The sequence below is a fragment of the Xyrauchen texanus genome, chromosome 47 (assembly GCF_025860055.1).
Source record: "Xyrauchen texanus isolate HMW12.3.18 chromosome 47, RBS_HiC_50CHRs, whole genome shotgun sequence".
In the NCBI taxonomy this organism is placed as follows: Eukaryota; Metazoa; Chordata; class Actinopteri; order Cypriniformes; family Catostomidae; genus Xyrauchen; species Xyrauchen texanus.
Genome location: NC_068322.1, coordinates 3,462,686 through 3,486,464, shown reverse-complemented (window position 1 = coordinate 3,486,464; position 23,779 = coordinate 3,462,686). Strand labels below are relative to the sequence as shown.

At 36.9% G+C, this 23,779-nt stretch overlaps 1 protein-coding gene across 19 annotated transcripts in view; it reads right to left on the bottom strand.

Moving 5' to 3' along the window:
* Positions 1–23,779, bottom strand: part of LOC127638729 (pleckstrin homology domain-containing family A member 5-like) — a 178,852-nt gene that overhangs the window by 97,080 nt on the left and 57,993 nt on the right. Inside the window, exon 1 of one of the 19 annotated variants that reach the window (XM_052120415.1) lies at positions 9,215–9,283. The exons of 16 other annotated variants lie outside the window; for them this stretch is intronic. Coding sequence is in view for 1 of the 3 variants with exons in the window: in XM_052120417.1 (XP_051976377.1) it covers positions 9,211–9,214 (4 nt within the window). In the remaining 2 variants the exon portion in view is untranslated. Of the gene's footprint in view, positions 1–3,036; positions 3,176–9,035; positions 9,284–23,779 lie in introns of those variants that run through there. 2 more of the 19 variants (XM_052120416.1, XM_052120417.1) reach the window with 2 other exon arrangements.

The following is a 23,779-nucleotide window of genomic DNA, read 5'->3' as shown; positions in this document are numbered from 1 at the left end:
ACAGTGTCCTAACCTGATGGCAAACAACACGTGATGAAAGGTATATTTTCCATGTTAGAGTTTTTGTCCTAACCAGCCATGATGAGCGATGGTACATTCTGTTGATTGCTTAGTTTCTATTTTCGGCATTGCGCGATTCGCGCCGTGCAGCCCTGCCCGCTGTGAACTGGCACTGGTCCAAAAGCTCTCTCAGTTTAACGAAGCCAGCATCTCACTAGATGGTTAAAAGCTACTTGATTTTGTCCAAGAATGTTACACCCGAATGCTTTCACTGAGGTATCGATCTCTTCAGTCGGAGCTCTGTCACAAAATGCTCACCCGCTCAGAATGGAGAAAAGACATTCCCGCCTCTCTCGTCTCATCTCTCAGTTTGATGGAGAACTTTGTTTTAAACAAATGAGGCTGGGCATAGAAATTAATCTATTTTCCGACTACAAACTCATGTTTTCTGGTTTGTGTGTAGCTGTGTTGTGTTCTGTTGTTAATATTGCTGGGGCGGATTGTTTTTAGATAAACAAAAGAAGTTTTCGCTCTCACGTTCAGTCACACGACAGATACTGCTCCCTTGCAGTCTCAAACGCGTAAAGGAGAGCAACAGTCTTAGAGGTTGACCGAAATATCGTTTTGCCGATTAATCAGCACCAATAAAAAGATTTCCCGTTGCGTCTGGTGCTGGAGCGACTGGGAAGGGCCCACTGTCATTATACAGTATGAGAGCGGCCGCTAGAGGCGAAATAAAAACTATCACTTGATTGATGCCTTGTGTTTGTTTTGACACAGACTACAATCTGCATGGAGTGGCACATAATAGATGTGGATTTAAAGCATCAACAACAAAAAGGTATGTATACAGTACACTATAGTACATGTCTCAAGATCCTCGTGTTCGGTTCCAGTCTGTTGTGTTCCATCTGTTCGAACAGCCCCTGTGCTCATAGTCTGGGCCACTTCACCACCGATTTGAGCCGAATACTACTGCTATCTGTGAATATTGCTACTCCACATACAACTGTACTGAATAAAAAAACAATGTGGTATTTTGCAGTTATTATGACGCTTGAGTCTTGAGTAGTAGGAATCAGTGCAAGTGGAACACCATGAAAACTGTCTATTAAAGCGTTTACCCCCCTTGTTTTACTTTTGACTTAACATTTGAGATTATGGACCAACTAAAACTTTTTATTGATTTATTTTATGCACATTAGTTGAAAAGGAAATGCTCTTGTTTAACAGCCAGGATAGGAATGTTATATGCAATAATATAATGGTGCTGAATGGTTTATGTATTTATTGCACCCTCTTGTGGACCAAGTAAACAATGTCAATTTACAAATCAGCTGACTTTAAAATTCAAATATTAGTTCATATATATATTAGTATTTATTGATTTATTTCATTTAAAAAAAAAAAGAACAATACATTTTCATGGTTCAGTCAGTACTGTTTATTTTTGTAAAAGGTCAGCACTATTTTACTTTGAGTGTTATTTTTAATTCGATATCGGTTGATTAATCGGTTATCGGCAGGTACTGCCTAATTTAGTTATCTGTAAAATCCACTATCGGTTGACTTCTAAATATTTTCACTAAATAATACATTTGATTTTGGTTTGTTACAATCAAGAGTCTCGTGGAACAATTTATTAGACTTCTGAATTATACTTTTACATCCTTTTAAAGCTTGAAGATAAACTGCCATTGTATGACATCACTGAGCACAATATGTTTTTCACAATTTCTCCCTTTGTGTTGAGAAAAATAAAAGTCATATAGGGTCATAACACAGGGGTGCGTTAACAATGACTGAATTTCCTTTTTTTGGGTGAACCATCCTTTTAAGATGCAGGGAATATTAAAAGTAAGCAATTTGTAGGTAAATTATCATTAAAAGTATAAATACTGTGACACTATGCAAACTCCACCACTCGTTTGAGCGGTCCGTCCATCCCGACACAGCAACATTGTATTGCGCATTGGTCTGAGTTTCAGATGGGCGGACAGAAAGGATGGATGCATAGGATGGGTGACACATGTGTTTTTTTTTTGTGCTGCATATATAGCACCTGCACCTTCTGGAGAGCTTGAGGAGAAGATTTGTAAGATATGGCAAGATTTCCTTTGGGACACGAGAGAAAGGTAGAGGCAGGGCCAATTCTTGATAGCCACTGTTGGATGTTACATAACGTTAAACTGCCAACCTCACATCCCCACGACTCCAAGTACCTGTGTTCACATGCTTGTATGAGGATGCAAACAAGCATGCCAGAGCATTAATATGCAGTATTACGAGTCCCTGTACATTTGCCTGTGTTTGTGTGCATACATATTGTTCGTTCCAGACGCTGAAGTCTTACCATGAGTGACTGGTGAACAACCGAGGCAGGTAGAGTGCATAATGACTCTATACAGTTAAGAATCAATGACCCTGAAGGGCTTTACAAACTAAATCCACTGAAGACAGGCATGATGGAAAAGGCTCTCTTAGGTTTTCTACATATTCTTGTATGTACAGCATGCATACTACATAATGCAGAAATAATAAGAGTAAAAAGCCAGCATCTCAGCTTTCTTCTTAAAGTTTAATGCATCTTTTTCTCTATAAATTATGTAGCATGCCAGGGTCGTGTGGCATTTCAAAAACTGTTGCAGAACTTTTGAATATATAAGCTACTTTGCTCGGGTCTATCCGGGTAACCCAAAAGCCTGTTAAAGTTCTACATCAATACATCAAGCATGAAAGGACATCAATGAATTTCACCCGTCAGAATCTCAAAATAAAATAAAAAATAAGAAATATTTTAAATAGATGGTGATAAAAAAAAAATCGCTATCCTCTTCGCAAATGCCTGGCTAGGCAGAAACCCAGAGTATGATTATGCAAAATACAGCATGCAAAATATGATGCCAATTACATTTGACACCAAAATCAAATGACACAAACATTTCCTTATTTGGTTATGAATGAAGACGTACAGTGACATAAGTGAAAATACACACATTTTCTCTCTCTCACAGACACACACACACACACACTTACCCCAGGTGAGGGCTTCATTATAAATCCAGAAGAAATCGGCAGAGCTGTGCGACTTAAACGATCGTTTACTATTTTGCACAGTATATACTGTATTCACTGGCTCTCTTCCATGACAAACCGCCAATAGTTCTGTTCCCTGTTGTACCCTCCACGGGCAATGACAACAGAGAGGGAGAGAGAACGAGAGAGATGCCGTTTTCACACAGCTGCAGCAGCGGCTCATCTGTCTCGCTCTATACCGAGAGCTCTTACTGAGCATGCTCAGAAACACGAGGCATGATTTCATCTTCAAAACAGCAGGAACTGGACAAGCACTGTAAAACCTTGCAGGGTTTTAACTTTTGCCATACCTGCCGGTAATGTGTGAATAATATATATGTATATATTGTACCAATGACAAAGGAATTATTTGGCTGTATTTCCTATATTATTATTAACATTATTATTATTATATTGCAATTGTCACAAAAACCTGAAAAAAAAGAATAACTATGTTCATCATATTTTTTGTTACGTAACGTGAGGAATATTCCTTGTAAGCGTGTGTGGCCACATGGAGTTCAAGAGACATTTTTATATATACACATTATTTATATATATTTATATATACAGTATCTCACAAAAGTGAGTACACCCCTCACATTTTTGTAAATATTTGATTATATCTTTTCATGTGACAACACCGAAGAAATGACACTTTGCAATGTAAAGTAGTGAGTGTACAGCTTGTATAACAGTGTAAATTTGCTGTACCCTCAAAATAACTCAACACACAGCCATTAATGTCTAAACCGCTGGCAACAAATGTGAGTACACCCTAATTGAAAATGTACAATACTAATATATATATATATATATATATATATATATATATATATATATATATATATATATATATATATATATATATATATATATATTAGTGCTGTCGATTCAACGCGTTAATTCAGTGCGATTAATTTGACTAAAAATAACGCATTAACAAAATTAACGCCATTAATCGCAATACCCCCGGACTGTAATATGGAAGATTCCTTAGAAATGCAAGCTTTTAGTACCACCTGTTTACTCCAGAGGGCAAGATCCTTTATACAGAGAACAAAACAACCATCCAGCAGCAGCACAACAAAAACATGCGTTACGTTCTTGTGTTCAAAACACTTGGAGCGCAAATCCGAACTAAGGGATATCAATATCTAAGTACAACATTTTATGTTTATGACGCGACGCACCCGAGACACTACACAAGCATGTCTGACACAGCTGTTCATTGATGGGTCCTTAAACAAGCCTTCATAATAAATCTGCAACTGATTGACAAATTCACTTGTGTAATGGATTACTGTGAACTGTGTGCCAATGATTGACTTATGATCAATAATATGGTAATAAACAATACATTGTATTCTAAAGCTGCTTTTGTATTGTCTTATCAATGATGAACTCTTCTGCCACAAGAATGTAATGCATTTTAATTATCTGAATATTTTTTTATTTTTATATATATATATATATATATCATTTTAAATAAAGATAACTATGTATCATTATTTCATCATTATATATTGAATTATATTTATATGAGGGGTTTTCTCTGCAAATACTTGTATATGCGATTAATTAATCGAGACACCATGTAATTAATTCGATTAAAAATGTTAATCGATTGACAACCCTAATAAATACACACACACACACACACACACACACACACACACACACACACACACACACACACACACATACACACATATACACATGAATAAAATCCCAGATGCAGTTTTTTGTTCAACCAAAATCCCAATAATAAACAGAAAAATGATTTTGTGCATAGTGTGGGACTTTTAAGAATAACAAGCCTAAAACACACAGGGACTATTATTTTTAAATGAGGAAATTATTACAAATATATATATATATATATATACACACACACACAAACACAAACAACTTGAGGATTCCTAATGTAGCTTCCAATGAAGTGTTTAGTAGATGCCTTATATTTTCAATGAAGGGAAGGTTATAATTTGTACAATTTGATTTAAAACTTGTATTATGTTGTAGTTCCTACAAGGCCAAATGGTGAGTGAAAATAGTTATTTACTCGATGTAATTTGTTATTTGCATTTGGTCCGAACACAAAGTTTTTGTATGGCTTCACAAGACTTGGAATATAGCATATTATAAGACGTAAAAGCACGTTTTTAGGTTGTTTTATGGTGTCACTTGTATGAAAAAAAGAATTCTCTGAAATTTTTCTGGAAAATTCTCCTTTTGTATTACACAGGAAAAAATAACAGCATGAAAGCTTGTTACGTGACATATTTAGAAACAATGAGAGAATTTTCATTTTGGGGTGAACTATAAATTTCAACTCTGTTAACATGTATATGAGCTATGCTTTATTAAGAAAATCTTACTTCGTTATTTAAATCTGTGAATATTTGCATGTGCAAGTGTGCCAACGGGTGTGACCTGCCCTGCTCTAGTTCTGCCGGTCCTATCGCTGCGGTCCTGGGTGCGTATGGAGCCTGCAAGCTAAAGCTGGACTCTCCGAAACTAGGTCACAGACTGATTATTTATCTAGTGTTAGCAATGGAATACAAAACAACCGAGAGGAGAGACAGACAGATAAAGAGAATCAAGGGTGAATCCTAGAAGTGCTTTCTAAACACGCATCGTTGAGAGGTGAATCGTTGAAACTCAAACTCACTGTCAGTAAGCCAGACAGCTGGATTCTTTATTCAAATGTTGACCCTGTACTTCAGTGAAACATGTTAGGGGGAAACAGCGCCCCTTTCTGTTGATCGACTGCATGACACCAACAACCACCATAATATAAATTCACCCAGCAAATGTTTTGGCAACTCTCACAGCAGTGTCATCAAATCCATTAAACTGTGCAAGAGTTGTTTATTTTGCAATCATCACAGTTTACTCTTTTGCTCCATATGGTGCAATGGAGGGACAGGACAGATATTATGCTGGTGCTTGTTTATAGTAAGCAAGATTAATTATAAAAAGTGAGTGAGAGATAAAAGAGAAAGAAAGATAAATACAAAGACTGCAGAACAAGAATGATTGATAAAAAGGTGCATTGAATCGAAACACAAATTTAAATTCTGTACACACAGAAACTGTTATTTTAAATTAGTTTTGGTTGAAATTGAAATTACTATTCATACTAGCCTAACGTCTTTTTTTTTTTCCTTTAGCTATGTTAATGGTAGGGATGTACGTAAGGATGTGCTTGAGTAATCGAGTTTATTACTCGTTCTGCACCAGCTGGTCGACTATTAAAAACTCTACTCGAGTATTGAAAACTGATTTGGGGAAATGATCAAATGTTTCACAAATGATACAAAATTTGATTATATGTATATGTGCATTAATAATGCTGTCAGTACTGGTTTCAAATGTAAGCTCAGAGTAAGTGCAAATGTTTTTTATTGTTATTTATTTTTAGGGCTGGGTATTGATACAGATTTCCCGATTCAATTCGATTAAGATATCAATTTGATTCAATATCCTAGTAATAATATTGTATATGGGTTTATTTCTGTTATAATGTCCCTTTTGCTTACAAATAAATTCTCTCCCAGTTAATGCTGTTAATTATACAGGGGACCTTTTAACTAGGTACATTGGGAAAATATTAGTTTGACTAATTATATTGAATTTTTTCATTATTTTGGTCACATTTTGGCTTTTATAAAAATGAACAAATAAATGTATTCAATCAATAAATAAGACATTATATATTTATATATAATGTTTGTTGCATATTTATTGTTAAATTGCATCATTTGCACTATTTACAAGTATTTAAATTGATTTGTTGAACACATGCTAAAACCGGTACGGTCTCAAACAAAAAAAAAAAAAACAGCATTTCTGTAAACAGCTCCTTAAAATGAGCGAATGTTAACTAGAGGACTCGAATGGATTTTTCTCTCAACACGCTGTGAAAGGATCTCGCTGCTGAACACTTCACGACTAAACTACACAATTACTGGTGAGTGACGTAAACATTTACCAGCCAGTTGACAAATATATTCACTTTAGTCACATAGTGTGAAATTTGGTTGCAAATGTCCTCTCATTGTCGTAGAGGGTTGCGCATTGAGTGAAAGATCGATCTTGGGATTTAAGAATCCATATTTGAAGATCGCGCGATGCATCGGAAAAACAATGTTTACCCAACCCTAGTTATTTAAATTTTTTAATGCATATTGTTAATATACATTTCTCACAAAAATAGTTTGTTAGTATCTTAGACTCTAATTTACTGGTAACCAATTACTTGTTTTTTGCGGGTTACTTAACTACAAAAATAATCGATAAGTCCTATCCCTAATGATAAGAGGATCTAAGCAGTGAATTCTGTTAACATTTCAGTCCACCATTTTACAACCGTTTTGTAATTTTTGCCTGAATTTATGGTCTTTTTCGGCCAAATTTAATTAATTTTTGTCAAAATTCCCCTAAATGTTGTTGCATCCAAACACAATATATTGGCAACAGATGTTTAAAGATCTGTTGCCATCTAGACGATCGGCCACGCATTCACAAATCCGGTAGAGAAAAAACCTCACTGAGCAACATCACCATTTATCAGACACAGCAAACAGCCTGTGAGCAAGGGCACGCTCCATCTCTGTAGTTCAGCCCACACATCAAGACTTTGACCTCATGATCACCTCTGAACTAATGAGGGGTATCATGATGACCAGCCTGCACTGATAAGGTCGAGCAAGACCTCAAACGATTTATCTATGGCCTGGAAGTCATAAACCTGGCACCAGTAAAGGATGCATTATGGATTAAACTTTTTGCACTTTTGAAATACTATAAAAGTGTTTGATGTACAACAATGAGTAAACATACACTAACACAAAGCCCACAGACCAACGAATGGCACTTCAAATCATGGCACTTGTTATGAGAGATGTGCTATTACTCTTCTAAGCAATCTGACTTACAATTTTCACCTGGCAAACGATAAATAAAATCAAAGACTTGCAATGAAGGAAGGAAGGAACCAAGCTACATGTGCAGACGGAAGGAACCAAGCTATATGTGCAGACCAGAATATCATAAAGACTTGGGTCTGCAAACAACAACTTAGCAAAGCCCTAGCAACCACCCAGAACAATGTAGCAACTGCAACATAATGCCCTGGCAACCATCCACACCATCTTAGCACTGTGGTGCTGACTTCTGTCACTAATCAATATATGAATGTCCATATTTACACACTACCCTCATTATGCTGGTACACGAATATTAGCCAATCATAGGAGAGATTATTTGCATATCAAAATCTAAAAGGTACAGTAGCAAACACAGCCAGTTTATAAAGTCAGAATGAGGGTGAAAATTGTCATTTAAAACTAAATGTCTGCTTTTGCAATGAATCTTCAACTATCATACAGTAAGCGGACTATAATCATCAGTATATGAAGCTTTTCGTTACGTCTCTTATGTACTGTCTCTAAAATCTCTATTATTGTTTATACATCATAAGCAAAGCTGAAACTCTTAACCAGAATGTAATACAATTACAGTTGAGGATATTATTACCCACTGACACACACACACACACACACACACACACACATCAAATCCCAGACCAGTTGTACTAGCTGTCAGAGCCCATAAAACCAAAGCAAATACATAACAATGAGCACATGCACTCTTAAACCATGCCTTTAAAAACAATCATAATGCACTAAAACTGATGTTAAACCACATATTAAGGGAATCATTCATTTAAAAATACAATTCTGTCATCATTTACCCTCATTTTATTCCAAACCCATGTGACCCTCTTTTTTTCTGTGGTACATCCAAGTAGGTGTTCTGCTTCAGTCACCATTCACTTTCATTGCATCTTTTTTCACAAAAAATGCTGAAAAGTTAATGGTGACTGAGGGTCTCTACCATTCTGCCAACAGTTTTTTTGTGTTTCACTGATGAAAGATATAACATGGGTTTAATTAAATAATGATAGAATTTTCATTTTTTTTGTGAACTACCCCATTAACCTGCTTATCTTCAATTAAAAAAAAAAGCCTTAAAATATTTCAGCCTTAATATATACAGATTCATCATGTAAACAGTGTCATCATCAGAACCGGCATGATCAGATAAAATTAAAAATAATTCTTATTCTTACCTGCTCAGATGACGGCAGGATCAGGATGGACATGCAAAAGAAATACAGACAGAGAGCGAATGGTTAGTGCTTGTAATGTTGCCTGTAATGAAGGTAGTAACACACAAATCAGCATCCGATTCAGCAGAGAACACATCTAGCTCAATACTGCCCTCATTTGGACATGGAGCTGCTCTGCACTTCACATTATGCAGGTTTTATATGAGCATTACTAAGGCAATGTGCCATCTTTACACAGTTTACATATGAACAAGAACTTTTCATTTTCTCAAGAAAATGTAAGTGGTGTTTTCCCATGCAAAAGTCACTGCCATGATGCTAGGAGAATAATCAGAATCAGAATGAGATTTATTGCCGTGTTCTCACGTACACATGGAATCTTTTTTGGTGATTGGAGAAACAAGTGCACACAGAACATTACAGTGAGACACAGAATATAAAACAAGGTAAGAGTATAAGTAGACATACAAATAATAGGACATATAACAGAATGCGTATGTACACGTGCAAATGGTAATGTATGTGCAAGGTAGGGGTATGAACAGTTAATAAAATATGTGAATTTACATATGCACTATGGGGGAGTCCTGAGGCAGTTTAATTGTTCATGAGGAAAATGGCCTGAGGCAAAAACTGTTCTTGTGCCTGGATATCCTGGCGCTCAGTGCTCTGTAGTGCCAGCCAGAATAATGTACTATTCGTTTTAATCTCGGAAGCACTTCTGTCAGCATTCAAAGTGTGAACATTCACTATTTGCATTGCTATGTGAAAAACAGATGCACAAATACTAATATCACTGTCCTGATGGTCTAACATTGTTTTACTATTGGATTAGGAACAAGAGAATAGGTGACTCATGCCCTCTGGTGGATAAAATTATGTTATCACAAACAAATTTCATTAAAATTTCTGCATGGGATGATTTAAGAATGTATTAAACGATATATTTCATTAGAAAAGGCAGAGACCTTGGCAGTGCTAGTGTCATGCTTTACCAACTGAGCTACAATAACATTTGATGACATTTCATAATCTGAAATAAACCATGGTACTGAATGATTAAGGTATCTCCATAGTGAACAAAGGTACATGTCCTAAAAACCCTGGTAGCACAAAGACACTTACAGGTTTTATTAAAGCAGATGAAAGAACCTCAAAACATTTACTGGCAAAGAGTCTGTAAAGCCCCATCTGGGTTCTATGTAAATTGCTACCTGATGCAATATAAATAAGACACTGGAGCTGGTTTACTCAGAGCTGTATTTTCTGGATGGAGACGAATCATAAGATAAGTGTGTTGAGGAACATGTGCAATTTCCTTTGTGAAACAGGTGGAATGGGACCTGCTTAGTCACAGCTGTTCATTTCTCTAAAAATGAGCCAACATCCTCCTCCACACATTTAGTCAAAGGATTACAGCACTTCTGTTGACTTTGTAAAACCCACCTCCAGTCATTTTATGAATCATAATAATTAGTTCAGCGATCGCTAGACACATTTTTTCCACTCAAAATAATTTATTCAACAACAATCAATGAGTATTTGATATGCTGTATGTAATCTGAATGAACAGACAGATAGAGACAGACAGACAATCGACTTATCGATACGTAGACAGACAGACTTACAGAACGACAGACGGATGGATAGAATGATAAAACAATAAACAGACAGATAACAGAAAAATTGAAAAGTAGGCAGACAGGCAGGCAGACAGAGTAATATTTAAAGACCAGCAGAGACAGATAGACAGATATACAAGTAATATTTGCTAGCCAACCAGACCGACCGACGACGGACAGACAGATCAGCCGATCGATAAGCAGGCAGACAGACAGACAGACAGACAGACAGAATGATGACAGAATGAATGACAGACGGATGTATGGATAGAATGATAAAACAATAGACAGACCAATCGATAAGCAGACAGACAGATAGAGTAATTTTATAGACCAGCAGACAGAGATAAAGTAATATTTGCCATCCAACCAGACCGACCGACCGACAGACGGACGGACAGATCAGCTGATCAGACAGATCGATAAGCGGATGAGTGGACAACCGACTGATTGATAAGCGGATGAGTGGACAACCGACTGATTGATAAGCGGATGAGTGGACAACCGACTGATTGGTATGTGGATGGATGGACGGACAGACAGATACTGTAGACAGACAGATAGATAGACAGACAGATACAGTAGGTAGATAGCTAGATAGACAGACAGATACTGTAGACAGACAGACAGACAGACAGATAGACAGATAGATAGATAGATAGATAGATAGATAGACAGATAGATAGATAGATACAGTAGACAGACAGACAGATAGATAGATACCAATCGAAAAACAGACAGACAGATACTGTAGATAGATAGACAGACAGACAGACAGATGTATGGACAGAATGATAAAACAATAGATAGACAGGCAACCGACCAATCTGTCTGACGGACAGATAGATCGGCTGATCAAAAAGCAGACAGACAGACAACTGACCGATCGATAAGCGGACGGAGGGATGGATGGACAGAAAGATACTGTAGATAGACAGACAGACCAGATAAATAGATAGACCAATCAAAAAGCAGACAGAAAGACAGATATAAAGACTGATTGAAAAGCAGACAGACAGACAAATGACCAATGGATGGACGAACGGACGGGCGGGCGGATGGACAGACCGACAGACAGAACAGATAGATAAACAGATAGAACAGAATGATACAGTGATAGATGAGCACAGACAGACAACCGATTGATCAATAAGCAGAGAGACAAACAAACAGACTATAAATGGGAAGACAGACAGACATATTGACGGATAGATCAGATAATGTACGTAGGCAAGCAGACAGATCAATATAGTCAGCCAACAAGACCAACCGACCGACAGATCGGACGATGGAAAATTGGATGGATGGACGGATAGAGAGACAGATAGATAGACCAATCGAAAAGCAGACACTGTAGACAGACAAACAGACCAATCGAAAAGCAGATAGACAGACAGTCAAACAGATAGAACAGATCAATAGAGTGATAAACACAGACAGACAACCGACTGATCGATAAGCAGACGGACAGACAAACAGTCTATAAATGGAAAGACAGTCAGACAATGACAGATAGATAATGTTTATAGACAAGCAGACAGATCAAGTAATATAGCCATCCAACCAGACCGACCGGAAGATTTCGATTTTATTTATCGACAGACAGACATACGGATAGACAGATCTGAATGTAAACACACACAGAGGATCAATCAGTGGAAGTATTGTTCAGGATTATAGATTATTTCCTGCAGTGAGTGCTGCTGTTTCCTGCATCACTGTGAAGTGTCCAGAGCTGAGATCTCTCCACAGACACACTGCCATCACACACAAACGCTTTAACAGATCTTCCTCTTCAGATACTGATGCACACATTTCCCATCCACCCCTGCGTAACAGCTGCACAGAACAATCTAAAAAGGCTATAAATATGACCAAACTCATCATGCTAAATGAGCTGTGTACTCAACAATTAACAGCAATGCAGGGAAAGCAACACTCTGGAGTTCTGGGGCAAATATATTACACAGTGCTCTAGTGCTTTTTAAAGGGACCATAATTTACACATCATCACGTTTTATTTTTTTCAATGAAGTCCACTTATGCTAGTCAAGGGTTCATGCAAAAAACAGTTGTAATTTAATAAGTATTTTACGTCCTCTCTCTCTAACCCTTAGAATTAAACAGACTATACTAATTAGTAATTGAGCTCTGTTATGATAGGTTATCAGGCCCAGCTGAAATACTTCACATTACTGAAGTATACTGTTTCATGTTGACATTAATCACAAAGACTGAATTATTATATGATGCAGTGCAGCACATGATTGGCTGCATGTGATCAAAACGGTGTCATTCTAATGAGCATCAACAAGGGCATCTTTAGCATCACTATATCCATACATCATGTGTTTTTGATGTAGAGGGCAGAAAAATTAGCTGAAGGGGAGAAAGGTGAACATATCAACACCTGTGCATGTATAATGACATTTAAAGCCAACTTATATATTGCATACAGAGAAACTAAGAACTGTGATCCGTGATCTTTGTTATAGCATAATTAGCAACGTTTTACCTAAAGCCAAGTGCAAACATTATATAAAACCATATATATATATATATATATACACATACACACACACACACACAAACACATACATACACACTATATATACTTTCATATTACATTTACTTTGTCAGTTCTTCACTAAATAGATATCAAATGACTTCATGAGAATTGGATCCTATAGTTCACATTGACAACCTTTATTATGCTTTTTTTTTTTTGCTTTTTTTTTTCCCCAGAGGTTGACAGCTCCAGTCCCCATTTAATTTAATTGTATAAAACGAGCAACTAGAAAAGCTAGTTGAAAAGAAAGCAAGTCAAATGAGTTTTGAACAACATAAGGAAGAGTAAATAATGAAATAAAAGTACATTTTTGAACAAAGTGTCCCTTTAAGAGCTACAGTTTATGTGTTTATAGTAGATATTTGAGAGAAAATAACAACTTCATACAAAATCTGGGCACTTTTCAATTACTCCATTCATGCGGTGCTGGCCTTACCGACGGCTGAGTAACCATCTGTGACACTGAGGGGGGGGTAATAACACCTCAGTGCTCCAACTACAAATATTGACTGATTTAGTTCATTTCTTCTAATATGTACGACTCTACAAACTCTAGGTCTCTTGTAATGTGGCCCAATTCCTGGAAAAAGCTCCAGAGAAAACTCACCAGCAACAATTTCATATCAAACGCCACACACACACTCTCCAGGGAAACTCACTTGAGTTACAAAGAATGAAACAGACAATAATAGCAGTTATTTCAAGAGTAAGCTTTCTCCATTTGATGTATTTTTATTCCTCTGTTTTGAGACATGACTTTACATTTCATAACGGTTTTAATCGTTTGTTTGAGTGTTTCGACTGAGCGGTTATGGAAAATTGGAGCTAACTGTGGCCTTAAAGTAACAGCAGCACTGTTATTACACTAATAAAGTGGCTTAATCATAACAGCGAGTGTCATTATTATCAGATTACGATTGAAGTATAATCATATCTGATGTCCACCACCATGGAAATCTAAAGCAATTAAGTTACGTAAACAAGTCTAATACTAGGAATCTGTTAATACAATTTATCAGATAATTGATTCTGAATGCCTCTGAAGACACTTAAATAATATGAGACAGATGTGGCCTAGCAGTTAACAAGAAAGCTACAAACACATTAAGCCACTTGGGAGAAGCAAGTTTGAATCCGACCTGCAACATGTCTTGATTCTATTCCCCCTATCTCTATTACAAATGATTTTCTGCTACATCCCTACTCTTATAAAAATGAGGCTTTTTCACATCAAATGCCAACCTTCCACAAAATTTCTCGCAGCGATTAACATTTTTAACGGAAACGACGAGTGTGTCAAATTTGAGCTGTGAATCATGTGTCAGGAACTGCTGCAGTTCCCAAAACCATCAGAACAGGTGGCGCTAAAGCACAGAAATCTGTTTAGACCAATGGCATTAAACACTGAAAGAACTCTCGAGGAAATCCTGATCAGTGAGCATGCGTGTTTCATTTGCATCAAATGCCTTAAAAATGGGGGTCTCCTATGGGTTCTCTTAACATGATATTGCTGCATCACTGCTTTGTATCCTCTTTACAAAACTCTCTGATCTTACATGGATTGTCTTCATAATGTATTCCACATTCCTTTGTACTGAATCTTACATGAGCTTTCTTTTATCACGGCATAGTTTCCTTTGTATGACCTTTTTAAGAAACAAATGCACGGATCTTAAGTTTTTTGTTTGGCAAATATTGTGGTCTACACTTATAGCGCCTTTTTAACCTTCGAGGTTACCAAAGTGCTTTACACAGTGTCCAATTCACCCATTCACACACACATTCACACTCATACACCGACCCGCTCTACCACCTGAGCCACAGCCTATAATATTAATATTAATAAAATGAATGCTTTGAATTGCAGTGCACTGTATGTCTTTGTATCAAAATGCCTTTATAACAAAAATAAAGGGAAACAAAGATGTTCATCTAGCGTGCGTTCACACAGAAAAACAAATGGATGGTTGCAAAAACATTCGGTGTGAACAGCCCCCTTACAGTTTGTGGAGGTCTTTGGCCATTGCATCTTGCTCATAAGCATTTCTCAGATTGCTTGAGTCTGGAGTACTAGGAATCATTTCAATGTAACACCATTTGAACTGTCTATTAAGCGTTTTCCCCCACATTCTACTTTTGACTTAACGTTTGAGAATATGGACTAACTACAACGTATTTATTTATTTAAATGCACATTAGTTGAAAATGAAATAATGAAAAAAAAAAATTTACAGCTAGGACAGGAATGCTCTATTCAATAATATAATGGTTTTAATTATTATTTTATACCAGAAATATAATTTTTCACACTTTTACACTGTCACAATTCTTTTCTATTTCGTTAAGCAAATTAACAACAAACGCTTCATCACTGCTGCAGCTATAGGGAAATCAGTTTTCTTTTTACTATCTTCTTGTAAAGTACTTCTACTCATCTGTCATAGGTGGAGGGCAGACCAGCTGAAAGGTGCTTTGCGCCACCTACCATATCGTGGTAAAATTGCTTGTAGATTAGCGGCACCTAATGTAAAGGCGTGAGTGTGATAATGGCTGTCATTCGCATCGCTTTCTATGTGCAAGGGCCATTCATCCTCGATTCGACTCTAATGTCACCTTCGGCGTGAAAAGGCCTTAAAACAGTCCTAACATTTTAAATAGGTCTTAAAAAAATAACAACTAAACACCACAAACAAACAGCAAAACACAACAACAAAAACAAAGAAGCAAATCAATGTAACTAAAAATAAAAAAGAACCCCAACACAACAAAAACAAACAGCAAAACACAAAAACAACAAAATCACAAAAAACAAACCAAACAACAAAAACAACCGCAGAAACCACTGCTTCACAAACTCTAGAGTTCATGGATAAGTGAGAAATAAATTCTCTAAAATAGAACTGCAAGTTGGTTCCCAAGGTTAATCACTCAGGTCCCAACATGAAACCATGTTTCCATGTCTTTGACATTACTTGAGTCTGTGACAAACCCTCAGTGAGTTTTGATAGCATACAATGATTACTTGTGAGGGAAATCTCTCAACAGCATATAAACAGACACTAACTGCAGTCCACCAGACTTCATGAACCAGAAACGTACCAGAAACCCTCATATCCTGTGTCCCTTGCAATGACAACAAACACTCCTCCAATGGTGTTCTGACTTGGGAATCCTCCAAGCCACATTGGAATATCAGGAAAGGATACTACAATTCAATAAAAAAAACACGTAATTAGTAGCTTGATGGGCAGTAATACTTTTAAAAACTGAAGAGGATAGCAGGGACCAGCAAACTTCCTCTAGTAAGCTAGAGATCACTCTCTACTGTGCTGTTAACAAAGGAATAGCTTGACAAGTGGTCTCTCACTTACTGTAGGTTGTAAATGTGGGTGTACAAAGATTAAAGGTCCAATGGTACAGGGGTTACAAATTTGGTGTGTCTGTTAAAGCATGGCTTGTTCTCAAGAGTGCCCAAATGTGTAGAGTAACAAACAAACCAAAATTTGGAGTGACAAATCTTGGCGAAAGCTGAACAAATACATAAACCCAGCTGATATTTCACAAAGTAATCGGATTGCTTTATCAAAGACTCTTACAGTACATGTATTACAAGAACAATCACATTGGTGTAACAAAATAAATTACATTAATTTAATAAATGAATCTTGAGGTTGCTTTTTCCAATAAAAGCATGCCATGACTAGGAGCAGTCGAACTCTAAAAGGACCAAAAAGGCATAGAATAGTGAAAACATAAAAGTAGATCATACTTTAAGTCTTTTGAAGATGTATATTCACCAAAATATTCACCACATGTGCTATTATTTCTTCTAAAGTGAGTGCAAGTATAATATCTTCTTTCCTCTTTTAGTCCCATTATGTGAGACAGATTGAAAGTGCTTCCAAACATCCCTCATACAGGTGATAAAAAACACAGAGATGCAGTTTGCATTTAACAGAGAGAAAAATTCACAGAAAAATTTCAGCCACCCTCAAGCGTACAGCTCTCTCAAAAGCATTCTCCCTCCATCACTACTGTGTGTTGTCCTGTGGCCGTGAGCATTAGCATCGTCAGCTCTGCTTGATCAATCATTTCTGCAGGCCGTCGTGGCAGCAGATGGTGGGACGGATGGAAATAAGTCTTTGCATGGTTTCATATTGCTACAGAGATGCCCAATGCAATTTACAGATTCAAGACAACATCATAACCTTAAATCAACATGAAACGCAGGTCACAACACATTGTACTGCCATAATCAGGTGCGTTTTAGTGAAAGAGGACATTTAAGGACAAAAAAAATTTGGGGCGAATCTTGACTGGATCATTGAAAGTCATGAAGTGTTTTCTTTCCTGTGTTGACATATTTCCTATTGAAAAAGGAAATGTAGGTGGGAAAGTTTTTTAAATAGCCAATAGCCTTTATTTACATAACATCCATGTACATTATTTGCTACTTCGCCCATGATCCCAATAATCAATTTGATTGGTAGATGGTAGAGTTGATAAAAACACCATTTTCAGTTTCCTAATGTCATCATTTTTAGAAGTATTGGAGATATTGGAGAACGTTTTCAAAAGTTTTCATTTTTCGTTGGGGAAAACCAAATGCCATTCTAGTATGGATAAGAGGCATACATGCAGCGAAATTAATGCAACTTAGTGAGCAGGTAGCATTAGTGAGAGGGGCATTCTCATTCCAGAGAGCACTTGATTGGACAAAAATCTGTGCAGTAGTCTGTTTTTCCAAAAGAGATGTTTTCGATGGGAAATAATTTACATGGGGACATGAGGTAATTCCAGCATTTACAGGGGTTAGTCAGTGATTTTATTGCCGCTCAAATACAAAATGTCGGTGTAATAAAATGTTATCAAATTATATCATATAAATGACAGACATCATTTGGAAGTATCTGTCAGTGTTTAAAAAGTGGAGGTGGAAATTAAACATTTTAAATAATATAGACATTAACCCGGCAACTTTTCTGGGACTACTTGACCCGTATAAATGAGTAGTCATGAAGCCCTATGTATAAATGTATTTCTACATTAAAATGTGATATTAGAATTGTATAACATTACTGCCATAATAACGGACTATTTCAAAAGTTTACGTGATCTGGCTCTTGTTTTTCTTTCCCTTCTACTGAAGAGTTCCCACTCACTGAGGTGGACATAATTTTATTATTGTGAATTATTTCAAAATGTCTGCTACACAATCGTCCAACTTTCACAACTGTCCATTACCGCCAGAGCTGTTACCATGTGAAGCGCAAACGTACGGCACTTAAAAGTGGTCAAAAACGATTTCCAAAACGGCTTATGGATTATAAACTCAGAGATGTGGATTCAGACGGTAATGAAATTACCAAATAACATTTTGGATTTGGACTATAATAAAATTATAAAATTGTTGAAATTAACTCAAATCCTCATGTAAAATAACTGCCATCCAAATAGGGCTTGTAAACTTTGTCAACTACATTATAGTTGCTTTTAACATAACAGACATCGACTAAAAGACACAAAAATCATCTCATGACACTCATTTTAGATCTTATGTGTATTTTAAGTATTAAGGTACAAGGTTGTTTCATGGGGTAAAAAACAAAGAAACTGAACAAGGTCTTGTAATGCTAAATATATCTGTTACAACTTGTGGACTAAGTGTTTGGTGTACCGAAAGGCTCCTACAGCTCAAGAGGGGATGAGCCGGCCTGTTAATTCATGAATAAGACATGGAGACAAATGTTCACACATACAGATCTGCCAGATCAGACTGTTGCTTGGTGGGCTGGCTTCTCTTATTCTCGCCCTAATGACTCATCTGAACGTGAAGTTATAAATCTGTCCTACTTCATGTTCTTCACTGTCTGTTCTGTATCAAATATGATGTATGGGATGGTAAGGTATTTTCAATGGCCAAAGAAGATTCGATGGCCAATACAGTAAATTATAGTACATTTGTAGAAATAAAAGACTAAAGGCCTTTGAACACCAAAAGTTAATTTTTGCTGCGATTTCTCACACACGATCAACATTTTGATTTAATGCAATGGATACTTAACGAGCCATTCACCCTACATCGCGACAAAAAAAAAAATTTCTTCGGATGTGTCTATTTTTTTTTCTTCGCCCGATGAAATGCCATGACTAATAAAACATGAGCATTCGATCACGTGTCAGGATCGGTTGCAGTTACCAAAACCAGCACAACTGGTGGCGCTAGAGCACAAAAAGCTGTTTTGACCACTGACAGCAAACACTCTGAAGTATCTCGACGAATCAGAAGTGAGGATGTGTAGTTCATTTACATGAACTACACCTTAAAAAAATAAAATAAAATGTATGTGTGTATATATATATATATATCTCATATGGGTTCTCTAAACATGTAAATGATGCCGCTGCATCACTGCCTTAAACTCTATTATCTTATGTGGAATGTCTTCATAATCTTTTTCATATTACTACACTTTTTAATCTTACATGAGTTCTCTTACATATTTAATACATTGCAGCATCTTTGCCTTTGTACATTAAACAAACAACTTTATGGAATTCACGTTAGCTTCACCAAATACTATCACCAAAGAGCTGCGGCCTGCCACAGTTTCATAATGAACCGAAAATATTTTTACACTTCTCATAACAACATAAAAGATCTCTAATGTTGTGTTTTGCACCGTTGCTTTGGCAAAGCATCTTTCACTCCCAGTCAGCCCACCACCCTTCCCGCCTGCTGTACGCACGCATACTCTCTCACACACACACACACACACACACACACACACACACACACACACACACACACACACATACCACCTGGCTGCATCCGAGACACCAAGGCATTTTGAGGACACATCATTTGAGGTAAGTAACATTAAAGGTGCTATATGTAATATTTTTACTGTACTAAATCGTAAAATTAACATATATCATTAGAGAAATACTGGCTTCTCCGATAAAAATGCTACAGCCAGTATATTCTACTTTGAAGTTTCCAATCCGTGCCGGAATTTCTGTTTATATTTTGGCCTGTGTGATCCCACCCACTGCCCACTCACCAATAGTATTTAGACACCGTCGGGTTGTAAGATTTGAACAAGTATGCAGGCAAACAGCACTGCATGCTGCATCATTGGAAGCCAGCAAATGAACTGGATCATGAGAAAATCCACACAAGCTGGTTTATAATTTGCAAAAAAAAATTGACAATTGTCAAAAATCACAGGACTTAATGACCACAGACCTGTCACCCTGACATCTGTGGTCATGAAATCATTTGAGAGACTGGTGTTGGCCCACCTGAAGGGCATCACTGGATCCCCTTCAATTTGCTTAAGAGCAAACAGGTCTGTGGAGGATGCAGTCAACATGGGATTGCATCATATCCGGCAACATCTGGACAGACCAGGGACATGTGCAGAGATCCTTTTTGTGGACTTCAGTTCGGCTTGCAACACCATCATCCCAGCTATCCTCCAGACTAAACTACACCAGCTCTCTGTTCCCACATCAATCTGTCAGTGGATTACCAGCTTTCTGACGGACAGGCAGCAGCTTGTGAGACAGGGAAAATTCACATCCAGCACCTGTACAATCATCACTGGTGCCCCCCCAGGGATGTGTGCTCTCCCCACTACTCTTCTCCCTCTACACCAATGACTGCATCGCCAAGGACCCCTCGGTCAAGCTCCTGAAGCTTGCAGATGACGCCACTGTCATCGGCCACATCCGAGATGACAACGAGTGTGCATACAGAAGAAAGGTTAAACAGCACTCAAAACCGTGGAGATTGTGTACTTTGAGGAACACCCCAACACTGACCCCCGTCATCATTCTAAACAGCACTGGGGCAGCAGTGGAGTCATTCAGGTTCCTGGGCACTACCGTCTCACAGGACCTGAAGTGAGAGACCCCATTGACTCCATTGTGCAAAAGGCCCAGCAGAGGTTGTACTTCCTTTGCCAGTTGAGGAAGTTCAACCTGCCACAGGCACTGCTGATACAGTTCTACTCAGCAGTCACTGAGTCGGTCCTCTGCACTTCAATAACTGTCCGGTTTGGTTCCGCTACGAAATCAGATATCAGAAGACTACAAAGGACAGTTTGGACTGCTGAGAGGATTATGTGTGTGTATGCATGAATGTGTGTATGTATATATTTATATATATATATATATTTGTCTTATTGTGTATTCTATATATATATATATATATATATATATATATATATATATATATGTATATATATATATATATATATATATATATATATCTTATTTTATATTCAATTTTTATAAAATAAAATAAATATAATTTTTTTAAATACATTTTTATCATTTTTAATTATTATCCATGTCTTCTTGCTGCATTGTATTGTTGTGCACTGGAAGCTCCTGTCACCAAGACAAATTCCTTGTATGTGTAAGCATACTTGGCATTAAAGCTGATTCTGATTAGCAGAATCGGATATATTAGTGTTATTATTTGTTGTGGTTTTGAAGCTGGTATTGAGAATCTTCAAATTGCATTACAGAAATTTTGGAATTGTGATAATGTATAGAATTATTGTACATGGTAGACCTTGCTGCAAAAACATGAATAAGTAGATCTCATTTCATAGAAGTGTGCTGTAAATGATGACGATGGAGGCTTTCCTTTATTTGACTGCCATACGTAACAAAATAATTACCATATGACAATAGCCTCCTCCCTTAAACAGTGCAGTTTACATTTCTGTCACAGAGAATTGAGTTGATTGCATAGGTACACTATTAGGTTGGGCATCAGACCCCAGAGGGTAAAACATTCACAAGTTGATTGATGAAGTGAGCACAGTTATCAAGAAATATGCCAAATAATCTAATCTAATGAAACAGCCTGACCAATATAAGCTTATTACACACACACACACACACACACACACACACACAAAAAAAAACATTGGAAATGGACATGGAATAATGAGTTGAAATTACATTATTACGTGAAACATCCTCATTGAGATTTGTCTGTGTTTAGTGAGCATATCTCTTCCCATTATCCCACTTATTACAGGACTACTTGCAAAATAAATATATGGACATGAAATATTGATTTGAGTTGAAATTGTTATTTTGAGAGAAAAGAGTGCAAAGTCTACAGAACATGCTGAATTAAAGCTTCAATTTGCTTCAGAGTTCAGTATTCAGAATTGTACTCTGAATCAGAATTGGGCATTCCAGAGAGCAAGGCAATAAAAAAATTAGATCAGTAATGCATGCATGAGAGCATATGAATGTGTATGCGCAACATAACACTAACAGTGTGTGTCTTCTCTTTGTGTCCAAACACACGTTGCAGATTTGTAAATGCAACAAACCTGAGGGCAAACGGAAGCTAAACAAATACAGGCAGCATGCAAGAAGAATGTACAATTCTTTGTGTAAAGATCAATAAAAGGTCACAAAGTCTAGAGCACCACATACTTGCATGTCAAATAAGAACATGTAGCCTGCATCAACCACCAGGGGGCAACAATTAAAAAAGCCATTTAACTACAATCTCAAATACACCTCTACTTGTTTATGCTGATTACTACATTTTTTTCTATTTGTCCTGTGAAAAATTATTTGATTCAAGAAAAAAAGCAACAGTTGATGCCAGAGGCGGACGTCTGGACAAGTGCAGCTGTCTAGAAGAAAAACAAAGACTTTGGAATAGAATGACAATGAGTTCTTATTGCTATGACCTATGCCTGTTACAACACCTCACTCGCGACAATATTACCATCTCTCAGATATTCACCATGGACTGTGGAGCAAACCCATCTGTCTATTTATTTTTATATATATATATATATATATATATATATATATATATATATATATATATATATATATATATATATATATATATATATATTTTTTTTTATTTTATATTTTATTTTTCACACAGCAATGAGCACTCTATTGCTAGGCGGGAGAGGTAAAGAATGCAGAGCACTTTCCTAATTTAAACCTTCTACGAGTGGGATATATTTAGGTGAGCATGTCTCTCCTTTCAGTTACAATCCTCAACCTACAAACGCCTGCAGGACACGTTCACATAATACTCAATGATGAACAGTATGAACATGTCTAAACATATTTTGAAAGCAAGCAAGTTGTGAAGGTGGCGAGCAGGTTGAACAAGTGTTGAAAACTTTCCCAAATACACTCCACCTGATGATAACACACGCTTGGGTAATGGGAAAACAGAAAACAATTCCATGCAAACAAAAGAATCAAAAGGGCAGGAATCAAAAACTGAGGGCTCCATTGTGTTCACACCGTGATGAAAATGAATGTTTTTTATGACACAGCAATGCTGACAAATCCACTTTTGAAAAGCAG